This window comes from Spinacia oleracea, chromosome 4 (genome assembly GCF_020520425.1).
Source record: "Spinacia oleracea cultivar Varoflay chromosome 4, BTI_SOV_V1, whole genome shotgun sequence".
Lineage (NCBI taxonomy): Eukaryota > Viridiplantae > Streptophyta > Magnoliopsida > Caryophyllales > Amaranthaceae > Spinacia > Spinacia oleracea.
Window position 1 is genome coordinate 174,642,724 of NC_079490.1, and position 14,380 is coordinate 174,657,103.

The 14,380-nt window shown below is 37.3% G+C and overlaps 1 protein-coding gene across 6 annotated transcripts in view; it reads left to right on the plus strand.

Annotated features, from left to right (window-relative positions):
• Positions 1-1,178: 1,178 nt before the first annotated feature.
• LOC110786534 (MADS-box protein AGL24) overlaps positions 1,179-14,380 on the plus strand; it is a 33,039-nt gene continuing 19,837 nt past the window's right edge. The window contains exons 1-3 of one of the 6 annotated variants that reach the window (XM_021991095.2): positions 1,179-1,397; positions 1,499-1,533; positions 1,829-2,024. In XM_021991095.2, coding sequence (XP_021846787.1) covers positions 1,843-2,024 — 182 coding nt within the window. In that variant the 5' untranslated portion in view covers positions 1,179-1,397; positions 1,499-1,533; positions 1,829-1,842. Of the gene's footprint in view, positions 1,534-1,828; positions 2,025-14,380 lie in introns of all 6 variants that reach the window. The other 5 variants (XM_021991096.2, XM_021991092.2, XM_021991093.2 and 2 more) reach the window with 5 other exon arrangements.

Here is a 14,380-nt window from a genome sequence, read left to right on the forward strand (position 1 = left end):
CCTCGAGATCAAGCAGAGAACGGACCGCCTCGAAGGTAGGCAGCGGCACCTTGTTCTGAATATTTATCCGAAAGCACTTCTACTCCTCGGGTAGCCCACGTAGTAGGCGAAGGACCAACCGTTCTTCCGGCACCTTGTGACCCACGTTGGCTAGGCTATCTGCCAAGACTTTGAGACGTGTACAATATGCCTTCACATTTGGAAAATCCACGAGTTTGGTGTTGGTGAATTTTGTATCGAGGGCAAGCGCTCTAGCAGACTTGTTGTCTTGAAAGAGACAGAGGAGGCGGCTCCATGCTTCGGCAGCAGTGTCGTCTTGATCAATGATCGTGTTGAGAAGATCATTCGAAATCGTGCCGTATATCCATTGACGGACAATATCATCGAGTCGATCCCAGAAGGCTTTTGCGGCAGCTTCGTCGGCAACGGATGCTGTAGATGAAACCGGAGTGGTAGGCGGGGGAAGGATGTGGTCAATGACCAAGTTAGCACGACAGTGAAGCTTGAAAAGGGTAGCCCAATTGTTGAACTGAGTTCCTTCATAGTCAAGAACAACAGGGATGCACGATTTTATATTGGTGACGGTGGTTGTAGGATGCAACTTTGTGATGTCAGCCATGGGAGGGGAGATAGAAGGAGATACGAGAGAAAGAAACAGGTAGGGTGTTGGGATAACTAGTCTGATACCATGTGAGAATAGAGAGAAATATTTTGTGTGTCTTTCTCATTCATCAGGAAGTTTGATATACTAATTACAAGCGTAATTCTAGGCTAGAGACTAGGGAAATATTAGGGAATTATTTTACAAGATTATTCTATGGCTAAATATATGCTAACCGTAATTTACAAAATCTTTGACTAATATATTTACATATATTCTATCAGCTCCCGATGATCAAGGTGGTCGGAGCTTCACCGGAGAAGGAAGGGAGAAGTTTGAGGTGAAAAATAAAGAAGTTGGGGCAGAGTTTTATAAGGACACAACCGTCATTTCGCATTCCACATACATTTTAGCAAACTTGGACGTCGAATGATACACAAAACTTACCACAAAAATACTCCAGTTTCAACTATGGGTAGTAGACTAGTAGTATCTGTAGTCTGGTACTCGAAAACACAACCAGAGTGAAAGGTGAATTACAATTAAGGAGCAAGTTGGATATATTTAGAATCTCATTATTATCTCAAAGTGGGCAACCACCCTCTCTCTTTGTTTCTCTCTCTTCTTCCCATTGGAGGCTTTGTCTATGGTGTTTGTGATTTCTCACACTGCACGACATTCGATAATCCTTCTCTTCCTTCCCTCCTCAAAAAAAAAAAAAAAAAAAAAACTGAGCTTTCTTCTTTCCTTTTATGGCGCCCACTTAGGATAGTGGGGGGATCAAAGTCTCCAATCGGTATTTTTCTCAATTTCCTCCTCCTTTTTCTTTCCTCTTTTAATTCATGTTTTCGTCATACATATATTTATTTATTCCTTCTTCCTTCTTCCTTCTTCTAGGGTTGCTCCATTATCTTCCGTCTCTTCTTTATTTGGTAATCAATTTCCTAATTTCATTGGGCTTATGCTTAAATTAGTAATTTGAAATATTTGCCAGAATTCAAACCCCATTAAAGAGTTGTTATTATTAATTTATTGGAGTATTTAGCATTACTATTACTACTCTATGGAGTCCTATAGTATTTATTGCGAACTTGACTTTATAATCCACATTTGAAAGATCTGGTTGATTTTGAATTGAGTTTCATGTAACAAGTTTCAAACTTTGGTTGATTGGGTTTTATGTGAATTTTGAGGTGAGTAAGCTAATTTATTTATTTATGGTTGAAGAAGTGGGTGGGAAAATGGTGAGACAAAGGATCCAGATCAAGAAGATTGATAATGTAACTGCAAGGCAAGTGACTTTCTCAAAGAGAAGAAGAGGATTAATCAAGAAAGCTCATGAACTTTCTACTCTTTGTGATGCTGAAATTGGCCTTATTGTCTTCTCTTCGACTGGCAAGCTCTTTGAGTTCTCCAATTCAAGGTATCTCTCTTTCCTCTCTCAGTCAACCATTGTTTGTTTTGGGGAATAGGATACTGTTCGAGTGTGTTCTTGTCAGTGTCCGTGTTAATTGTTATTAAATATTGACTAGAATGCCTTATTTGTGAATTAATCATGGAAAATGCTGGGGGACTATTTAAATGTTGAAAAGTACACCATACGAATATGATAGATAAGGATTTGAATTAGTTGAGGTATATAGTTATATACTGAAGCTGTGCAAATGCAAGTGCTGTGACTTCTTTTTATTTTCTTTTAGATTTTATTTACGGAGTAGGATTTAGTTAAAATTGCAAGATGCTACCTAGGGTTTTAGAACCCCCCATATCCTATCTTTCTTATTATTGCCTGTTTTTGTTGAATGCTCTCTGGCTTATGGCAAATGCCCACCTCTCGAAATCTACGAAAACCACCTCATTTCATAATACTATTTCGATCTAACAAACAATTTAAATATTTTTGAGGAATTGGGGGTATGATCCTATCATTACATATATTGCCTCAGCCAGTGGTTATAGTACGGATCATTGAAAAATGAAATGAAAATGCATCCTTTTCATTGCAAAGATATTCAAGTTGACAAAAAGGACAATAAATTATTTCTCAGCTTCTAGTTAACAGTCTTGAAAAATTATTTCCCTATGAATCAAATGTTTGCTGACATGACCGTATTGTTTTTACATACGATATAGTACATGAGAGAAGTTATCATAAAGGAAGTTGCTATATGTGCCCAGGGTACCAAATAGTAACATACCCTGGACTCCCATTAGTTGTTTTTATATAAGCAACCCCACATGAAATTTAAAATTTTAGACCAATCCCGTTTTACTTATATATTTTATCAATTTTCAAATTTCACCTCTATTTACATCATATATACCCACTAAAATTACAAATCCTCAATAAAATTAACACTTTAAAAGGCGGCTTAACAACCAATATATCATTCTCCGTTCATTGAACGGGCTGAAAAGATAGTTAACGATTTGAAAGGGAAACTATCTCAATCTCTCTTCTTTTCTTTTTCCGATGATTTGATGTATTTTGAAGAAGGCTATAAATATCTACTTGTGAGTTGTGTAACATGTACGGGTTATGTTAGGGAGCTTCGGTGAGGATGTACTATTATAAGTTAGCATTACAACTTTAAATGGAACATTTTAAGGGTGAAACTGATGGTTAGTCCCTTCTTGTTTGTCTAAAGAGAACCCTCTTTTGCATTGATAGCTAACTGTGGAATATTTTAAGGGTGAAACTGATGTTGTACTTGGAATACTGTTTGAAGGAAGACTAAGAAGTGGAATTCAATTGTGCATGCATCTTATGATTGAATTCGAGCTCAAAATATGCGTTTTGAGCTCTACCTTACAAGGAGATGCTTAAAAACAAAAAAGATATCAAATCCTTTTATTAGCTAATTATGTTCTTAATTTTCAAGAGGAAAATAATTTAAGAACAAGAACAAAATGGAGAGAAGAAACCTTACACTAGGAGAAAAATTGACTCCCTAACAATTGGATCCAAAATTGAAGACTGAATACATAGAACTGAGGGCTCTCTTCCTTGAAGTTCTAATGTGGATATTACTTCTAGAAAAATAGAGGAGCTTTTTGTTTTGGTAAAATGTTATTGTTATAATAAAATTATTAGTCTAAGGGATATAAAGAACTTTTCAGCAGTCTCATCCAAGATTCCAAATGAAGTAACCAAGAAATGCGAATATTTTGTGGTTAACTAGTCTTAGACTAGCTTTAAGTGCATATTTGATACTTCCGTTTTTATTACTCGTAATGTTTGGACTTTTTACATTATTCACATATTTTACTTTGATTATTGTTGATGATTTATATAATAAGATAAAATATCACCATGTGTTTTGGTGTCAATGAGTATTTTATTAGTTTCGTGTCAATGAGTATTTTCAAAATGTCAACTTGCATGTTATTATTTTTGCTTAAAGAGAATTAATAATAACAATGATCAAAGTTGTGCATTGACATGCGTGAAAGTGACTAATGTTGCGAGTCAAAACGAACGGAAGCCTAGCTTTAAGAAATGAAACGGAAAGGAAACAAATAAGATGGAATGTTAATTGTTACCATTATTAGTTTGGTATAGCTAACATTCTAAGAAATTGAATAACTTGTATACGATAATATAAGTGAAAATTCAAGTGAATAGAACGTTACCTTAGTCACATGTTTTCATTCTTCGAAACAATAAACCTCAACTAGTGTGTGATTTTTGTTCAGATTTTTTTTTAGTAAATATGTGTACATATAGATAGTTTCGTCATGAAATTACAGTGGTGACACAAGATTAACGGCCGATCAACAACCTTCCCAGTCTGAAACCCCACATCCGAAAATCAAAACAAAGTCGGATCCTTTTCTTCATCATTAGTTGATTTATTAATCAACCCCGTCAATGTTTTCCCGCTTACTCATTATTACACTGTATTATACCTGAATTATGCCGAGCTTTTTATTTTTGAGGCTTAAGCTAGGAAAGTAATAACTATATATTTATATATTAACTAATCATTTCCTTTTTTCCATTTACTTTTATTCAATTGATTATTTATTGTAAAAAGAATATATGTTTATATGAAAAGATTTAATAGTTGGGTTAAGCTAGTAGGAAGTATAACTATTAACAAATAAGTCAGGTGTTCGATCCTTGTTACATGTCTTTTGGTTGTCAATGACATGTCATGACACTAATTAGTGGTGACGTGACGTAATAAGGAGGGGTATACGTGACACGTATACGTTTTTAAGAACGTATTTTAATATATTAGCATAGATTACTTGGATCACTCATTGAAATCTCAATTCCTCGGAATAACAGCCCTAGGTTGTCTTATAGAGTTCTTGTTTGTCCCAAATTCTCTTGCATGGAAAATTCACACTCTAATAACCGTAAAATCGTTAATATGATCAATATAAGCCAAGTTTAATTGCTTATTGAGTTCTAGTATTACACAAACCTTTCAGTAGTGAGCATGCCAAAGCTCAAAAGAGGTCAATGGCAACAAGAGTTAAATATTTTAGTTACAGTACATAAAACTCTTTGTTCTCTTAAGGTCGAGAAGTATAATATGTAGTGAACTGGATCCTTCCTTTCTTTTGTAAGTTTACTTTGGAGATCATTTTTACTATTTGGTTTCGACTCATGTAACTACCTCTAGATTTATATCTTTTGTATTGAGTAGCATTAATATAATCCTGAAATCAGGTGCTCTATTCTCATTGCATTTTTAGGGACTCCAGATTGGTTGTTAATGAAAAACATTATGCATCTGCTAGCCAATTGCTATGTTGTTTGGTAAAGATCAATGATCTAATTCATTACATTGGTTGTAGGTAGATTGGCTATTATAAAAGGGGTGATAGAGTTATGCCAAAGCTTGAGTATATTGATGTTTGAGGGAGAATATTACAAACACAATAATTAACATAGATGAAAGATCACAGCTAACTATTTATGGTAGTAAATACATTAGAATAAAATCTATATATACTAAATTAAGTTATTCTGATTGCTTGTAAGCAATCAATCAAATATATTCTAAGTCTATAATCAAAGAGATGGTGTCTCCTTGATATTATCCTCAATAAGGGATAAAGGGGTAGTTGGATTTTTACCTTGAGAGTCAATTCTTCATATTGCCAGCCAAAGGGTTTGGTTTAGGTTTAAGAGAAAAGTGGGAAAGGAGGTGATGTGGATCTTAGATGCGTTTTTCACTCGTTTTAGAGAATGTTAACGGTTCTAAACCTAAACCAATGGTATAGGGAATAGTTTTGAGGAGAAACGAATTAGTTTAATAAACAAAAACAAAGCCAATATATATTTACCAAATGACATTCTTACAAATTGCAAATATTCATATACCTTTGAATAATGTAGAAGATAAGTTGTTTTGGAGCCTTGATCCGAGAGAGATTTTTACCAATAAGGGCATGCTTGGATTGAGGATAATATATTAAATGGGTAATAAAAGTCAAACTAAGGTAATTGAAGGTGATGATGAGGGGATGAAGTGGTGGCAATGGAACAAGCTAGTGTTGGCAAGAAGAAAATAAAAAGGAAGGGGGAACAAATACCCTAATCATGGGGGAAATAGTTACCCACCATCCCAGTAAGGTGATTATTTGGGGGAAATAGTCATTTGGGGGTAATTTAATTCCCCCCTTCATCCCTTCTTCTCACAACACCACCACTACCACAACTTCTCATCACAATACTTACCACCACACCACTCTCCTTGCAACCACCTCAATTCACCTTCATTATCTTTTTATTATGATGGTTTGACTTTTATTACCCCCATAATCCATTACACCCAATCCAAGAGTGTCCTAAGTCAGTTGCTTCCCTCATTCAATGTATATCTTCCAACTCAGATCATCGTATGCATTACCGTCGGGTTGGGACCTTAAAAGAGTAAATAACTTCCGTTGGAAATTTCTTTAGGATTTCCTACAAAGGAGAGATTATGGAGAAGTCGAGTCCATGTTCCACTTCCTGCAAAGGAGAGATTATCGAGAAGCGAAGTTCATGCTCCACTTCATTGCCCTTTTTGTGATCACCACCTAGAAGATTATCTCCATACATTTGTTTTTTTGTCACATCTTTCATCCTTTGATGGGTGGCCTAGCAAATATCCATCACCCATATCATCTTTTGCTTCCTACTCCCAAAATATTAAAGATAAGTTACGCATGTGTGCCACTTTTCGACCCTTTTAACCGCCATATCATTTGGTATTTGTCTTACATGTCTAAACAACCTTAGTCAACTCTCCCTCATATTGTTTAATTTGAGTCCGTGTAATTCTTATTTTCTTCCAATTATCTTTTTCCTCAACCGATCTTTTCTGTATGGACACACACCCAACGTAAGCCTCTTATGAATTTGACATTGTTTCACAAGTCACAAGTCTCACAACCCAACATTTTGTACCATTATGTACAACATAACATACGACAACACTATATCTATTAACAACACGCAAGTAATTAAGTAAATGCTACTTTTGATGAGATGTTGATCCATACCCCTCATAGAGGTTTATTTTAAATTAGCTTTAAACTTCCAATGAACGCTGGATTGATATAAACATAATAATTCTATCTAAAACGTAGAAATTTATTACAAAGATCCTATAAAGCAATAGATAAGCAAAATACAAGTAAAGAAAAATTGGATTCTAACACTGAACACCTTTAAATTCCGATAAGGATATAATTGGGATCAACAACTTTCCTTGATTTCCACATCTTGAATGCCTTATCTACTATTTTTTTAATCTCCGCGTACAACCCTGATTGACTTATCAATAGAGATGTCTCTTGTAGCACCCACTTGACTTCCATTGAACAACTCATGAAAATACTCCCTCCATTCTATAATAAAAACTACGAGTAGTTGGTATTATCCTTCACACACTTCCATAGATCTCTTTTTCACCATCCTTGAGTCTAATTTGTCGTAATCTTTATATACTGGCCTTAGCTCTAGTGTCACGCTCAGAGTGCTCTGACACCACATTATGCGGCATTTTCTTGCCTATTGGCGAGAACAACGAGGGTCGATCGAGGCGCTTGTGTGCATAATAGACACAAGTAAGGTCCACGATGGGAATATATTTGTTTTGCGGGACTTTGATGGATTTTGGCTGCTTTAGAGCGATTGGAGGTACATTATCTATAAAAGATTTACAACAAAACCTTAACAATAAAGCAAAGGTAAAATTTGATGAGAAGTAGGAATTTCATTTATTCATACACCTCATAAATGTTTATTTTGAGGGAAGTGAACACTAAATTCATAGTAACATAATGATTCTAACCAAAGCCAATAAACCTATTAGAAAAGTTCTAGAAAATATTAGATAAGCAAAATACAAGTTAATGAAGGTTGGATTCTTACACCTAGCCTCTCAAACAACTTCTCTTGCCTTACCTTTAGCTTCCTTATATTTTACGATAGTTTAAATAAGTTAATGAAACCAAGAACGATGATCTATGTCTACATGAACTACAACGAATAAGGGGGTGTCAACAACAAACTAAATATGATGAAATGAGATATAAACAATCTAACATGTTCTCTTTATTGACAATCTTAACACAAATGGAGAGTTTTATTCAATGAGTACTCTCACGGTATGAGTGTTTTGACACCGGATCGTGTGGCACGCTCTTCCCTATGGGGCGACAAGGGTGCAAGTATGTGCGGAAAGTGTATCTCAAGTCTTTTGGGGCACGAGCGGTGGTTGATTCAAAATGGGCACTTTTGCCTATTGGAGACAAGAGTGAGGGTTGAGGGTCGATCAGGGCGCTTGTGTGCGCACAACAAGCATAAGCAGCACACAAGCGGTGCTGACGACGAGAGTGTATCTGTTTTCGGGAGACTTAGTTAAGTTTAAAAAGTTTAAGAACGAGCGACAACACAATATCTATAAAGGTTTACAACAATTATAGTAATTAAACAAGTCAACAATGTTTGATTAGGGGTATTGGTACATACCCCATCAAACAGGTTTATTTTGAAGTAGCTTTAAACTTCAATTCTAGTGAACGTTGGATTGACAGAAACATAATAATTCTATCTAAAGCCTAGAAAATTACTAGAAAAGTTATAGAAAGCTTTAGATAAGCAAAATACATGTAAAAGAATGTTGGATTCTAACATTCTCCCCCACTTAAGCTATCGATAACCTCGTCGACTTACAAAATTTACAATAAATAAAAGAAAAAGCTCTTATCCTAAATTCTCCAGTCTCTTTGCCATCGTTGGTTGATGGCGGTTGTTGGAGTCTTCTAGAACCTTATTCCCTCTTGGTTGTTGGGTGAGCTTCTGTTGTAGTCTTGTGGAGTGTTTCTTCTTGGAGTTGATACTTCTTATGAATCCACATCTTCTTGCTTCTGGTTTCTTGCTCGGTGCGGCTGGACGCGAGCTTTCATCTTGTATCTTGTTTCTATTGCAAGTTTGTTTTGGGGATGTTGCCTTCTTCTCAGGCTCCATCACTAGCATTATTGTGTCTCTTGTGCGAGGGGGATTTTCGAGATGTTGCCTTCACCTATGGTTTTATCACTCGCATTGTCGAAAGGTATCGGCCCTTCTCTTTTGCATATGGGAGTACCTGTACTAGGGATGAGACAAGTTTTCAGCCAAAAAGTTGTGAGAGGCGTCAGTTTCTACCATTGCTCGAACTTGTTAGGTTATGATACATATGACATTTACATAGATCATGCGGAAACAACCATTAACCCAGGAAACATATTATTTACACATAATCATATAGCATAATTAGATGCATACTCTTTGTTGCGTGCCCTCCCTAGCTGCGCCCGAACCGAACAAGAACAAATCTTTTAGGACTCCAAATGTCGTCCCTCCGTAGATAGTCCACAGCACGTCCGGATCCGCCTTAAGATTGACCAACTAGAATCGCCCTTAAGGTACTCAGAAAATTCGGCACTTTTGAGCAAGATGTGTGTTTGATTTTCTCTCAAAACTCACTTTTGAATACTTAAAAACTTGTGTATAAATTATGACCCCTAGGCCTTTATTTATAGAGTTATGGAAAAGGAATCGTAATCCTAGTAGGATGCGAATTAATTGGAATTAGAATTCTACATGAATTCTACTTAATCAATTTATCCAATAGGAATAGACATTTAATCATACACTGACTCTTGCAGATTCAGGAATCTCGCATGAGCTCAAACTCACACACACACGGCAGCCACAAGGGCTGCCCATGCGCGTGCGAGCAGCAGCCCGCGCAGCACGGCCCACGCATGCGCGGCCTTGTGCGCGCTGGGCTGTGGCGTGCGTGCTTGCTGGGCGATGGCCTGGCTTCGTGCTGGGCCTTCGTCCGGCAGGCCTCGTCCGATGCTAATTCGTACGATACGCTTCCGATTAAATTTCCATTTCCGGAATCTATTTCCGATACGAACAATATTTAATATTTCCGATTCCGGAATTAATTCCCGTTTCGAACAAATATTTAATATTTCCGTTTCCGGAATTATTTTCCGATTCCGGTAATATTTCCGATTCTGACAATATTTCCGTTTCCGGCAATATTTCCGATTCTGGTAATATTTCCATTTCCAATAATATTTTCCGATACGTACCATGTTTCCGTTTCCGGCAACATCTACGACTTGGATAATATTCATATTTCCGATACGATCCATATTTCCGTTTCCGGCAATATCATCGTTTCCGGAGTATTCATTTCTTGCCTGTGACGATCTTAGCTCCCACTGAAACCAAGATCCGTCGGTTCCGAATATTCATAGATGGAGTATTTAATGCCATTAAATACTTGATCCGTTTACGTACTATTTGTGTGACCCTACGGGTTCAGTCAAGAGTAAGCTGTGGATTAATATCATTAATTCCACTTGAACTGAAGCGGCCTCTAGCTAGGCATTCAGCTCACTTGATCTCACTGAATTATTAACTTGTTAATTAATACTGAACCGCATTTATTAGACTTAACATTGAATGCATACTTGGACCAAGGGCATTATTTCCTTCAGTCTCCCACTTGTCCTTAGGGACAAGTGTGCATTTCCTAATTCCTTTGTCGCTCGATGCTTGCTCTTGAACATAAGGTAAGAGTTGTCATCCTTATTATGTCCAGAGGTGTTCCTCGGTTTCAGAGTTCAACTGATCAAATAAACAGATAATCATAGCCTATGATTCATCCGAGCACGGCCATGCATTTCACAGTTTCTAGCTCTCCGAGTGGCCTTGTACAACTTTTAAGCATCTCATCCCGATTTATGGGAGGACAATCCCAATCTTGCGATCTTGAGATTAGACTTCGTTTGATAGGTGATTACCTGAGCGTTGCCTTTATAGCCTCCTTTTACGGTGCGACGGTTGGTCAACGTCAAAGCAACCAGTTCTCAAACAAGTAATCTCAAATCACTCAGGTATTGAGGATTTAGTGTCTAATAATTTAATGAAATTTACTTATGACAGACTTTCATCTCTTACAGTAAAGTTTCATAGGTCTTGTCCGATACTAGTCTTCCCAAAGTAAGTATCTATGCAAATGATTATGACATTGCCATGTCCACATAGTTCAAGAAACAGAACTACTAGTCATCTTGCATTCTAATCGTCTAACGTTTTCTATGCGTCCAATTTTATAGAAAACTCCGACTAGGGACCATTTTCAACCTTTGACATTCAAGTTCACTTGATAGACATTTCTTAGTCACAGGACTGGTCCTGACAGTCTATCTTGAATATATCGTCAAGTTGAAGGGACTCATCATTTAATAAACCACAAATTAAATGGAAAAATGAATTCCTTTCATTTATTGTGAATGATTAACCAATAATGTTTTACAAAGATTTAAACTCTAAAACTTTAAAACATTAAACAGAGACATCAAAGCCATTCTCCAATATGCTTGATTCCCATAGCTGCAGTGTGCGAGTTGTGCTTCGCTTGCGGCAGAGGTTTAGTTAATGGATCTGATATGTTGTCATCAGTTCCAATTTTGCTTATCTCGACTTCTTTTCTTTCAACGAACTCTCGTAGAAGGTGAAATCTACGAAGTACATGCTTGACTCTCTGGTGGTGTCTAGGCTCTTTTGCCTGTGCAATAGCTCCGTTATTATCACAATACAGGGCTATTGGTCCTTTAATGGAGGGGACTACACCAAGTTCTCCTATGAACTTCCTTAGCCATATAGCTTCCTTTGCTGCTTCATGTGCAGCAATGTACTCCGCTTCAGTTGTAGAATCCGCAATGGTGCTTTGCTTAGCACTTTTCCAGCTTACTGCTCCTCCGTTGAGGCAGAAGACAAACCCAGACTGTGATCTGAAATCATCTTTGTCGGTTTGGAAACTTGCGTCCGTATAGCCTTTAACAATTAATTCATCATCTCCACCATAGACCAGGAAGTCATCTTTGTGCCTTTTCAGGTACTTCAGAATATTCTTGGCAGCAGTCCAATGCGCCTCTCCTGGGTCTGACTGGTATCTGCTCGTAGCACTGAGTGCGTACGCAACATCCGGGCGTGTACATATCATAGCATACATTATTGAACCAATCAATGATGCATATGGAATCCCATTCATTCGTCTACGCTCATCAAGTGTTTTTGGGCACTGAGTCTTGCTTAGAGTCATTCCATGAGACATGGGTAGGTAGCCTCGCTTGGAGTCCGCCATCTTGAACCTATCAAGCACCTTATTGATATAAGTGCTTTGACTAAGTCCAATCATCTTTTTAGATCTATCTCTGTAAATCTTGATGCCCAATATGTACTGTGCTTCCCCTAGATCCTTCATCGAAAAACATTTTCCAAGCCAAATCTTGACAGAGTTCAACATAGGAATGTCATTTCCGATAAGCAATATGTCGTCGACATATAATACTAGGAAAGCAATTTTGCTCCCACTGACCTTCTTGTATACACAAGATTCGTCCGCGTTCTTGATGAAACCAAAGTCACTGACTGCTTCATCAAAACGTATATTCCAGCTCCTGGATGCCTGCTTCAATCCGTAGATTGATTTCTTTAGCTTGCATACCTTTTTAGCATTCTTTGGATCCTCAAAACCTTCAGGCTGTGTCATAAACACAGTTTCTGTTAAAACGCCGTTTAAGAAAGCAGTTTTGACATCCATCTGCCATATTTCGTAATCGTAATATGCAGCGATTGCTAACATTATTCGAATAGACTTTAGCATTGCAACTGGTGAAAAGGTTTCATCGTAATCCACACCGTGGACTTGCCTGTAACCTTTCGCAACCAATCTAGCTTTGAAAACTTCAAGTTTCCCATCCTTGTCCTTTTTCAGTTTGAAAACCCATTTGCTTCCAATGGCTTGGTAGCCATCTGGCAAATCGACCAAATCCCATACTTGGTTTTCAGACATGGAGTCTAATTCAGATTGCATGGCTTCTTGCCATTGCTTGGAGCTAGGGCTCGTCATAGCTTGCTTGTAAGTCGCAGGTTCATCACTTTCAAGTAATAGAACGTCATAGCTCTCGTTCGTCAAAATACCTAAGTACCTTTCCGGTTGAGATCTATATCTTTGCGATCTACGCGGGGTAACATTTCTAGATTGACCATGATTCTCACCAGATTCTTCTAAAGGTCTCTGAGTTTCATCCTGAATGTCATCTTGAGCATTCTCTAGAGTTTGTTGTTCGACTCGAATTTCTTCGAGGTCTACTTTTCTCCCACTTGTCATTTTGGAAATGTGATTCTTCTCCAAAAAGACACCATCTCGAGCAACAAACACTTTGTTCTCAGATGTATTGTAGAAGTAATACCCCTTTGTTTCCTTTGGATAGCCCACAAGGATACATTTGTCAGATTTTGGATGAAGTTTGTCTGAAATTAATCGTTTGACGTATACTTCACATCCCCAAATCTTAAGAAAAGACACATTTGGAGGCTTTCCAAACCATAATTCGTATGGAGTCTTTTCGACAGCTTTAGACGGAGCTCTATTTATAGTGAGTGCAGCTGTATTTAGTGCATGTCCCCAAAATTCTAATGGAAGTTCGGCCTGACCCATCATTGACCTGACCATGTCTAGCAAGGTTCTGTTCCTCCGTTCTGACACACCGTTCCATTGTGGTGTTCCAGGAGGAGTCAATTCTGATAGAATTCCACATTCTTTCAGATGGTCATCAAATTCATAGCTCAGATATTCACCGCCTCTATCAGACCGCAGTGCCTTGATCTTCTTGCCTAATTGATTCTCTACTTCACTCTGAAATTCCTTGAATTTGTCAAAGGATTCAGACTTATGCTTCATTAGGTAGACATAACCATACCTACTGAAGTCATCAGTGAAAGTGATAAAGTAGCTGAAACCACCTCTAGCATTTGTACTCATTGGTCCACATACATCTGTATGGATTAAACCCAATAGTTCATTTGCTCTTTCTCCAACTTTAGAGAAAGGTTGCTTTGTCATTTTGCCAAGTAAACATGATTCGCATTTACCATAATCCTCTAAGTCAAATGGTTCTAGAATTCCTTCTCTTTGAAGTCTTTCTAAGCGTTTCAAGTTTATATGGCCTAATCGACAATGCCACAGATAGGTGAGATCTGAATCATCCTTTTTGGCCTTTTTGGTATTTATGTTATATACTTGTTTGTCGTGATCTAATAAATAAAGTCCATTGACTAATCTAGCAGATCCATAAAACATCTCTTTAAAATAAAACGAACAACTATTGTCTTTTATTATAAAGGAAAATCCCTTAGCATCTAAGCAAGAAACTGAAATGATGTTTTTGGTAAGACTTGGAACATGGAAACATTCTTCCAGT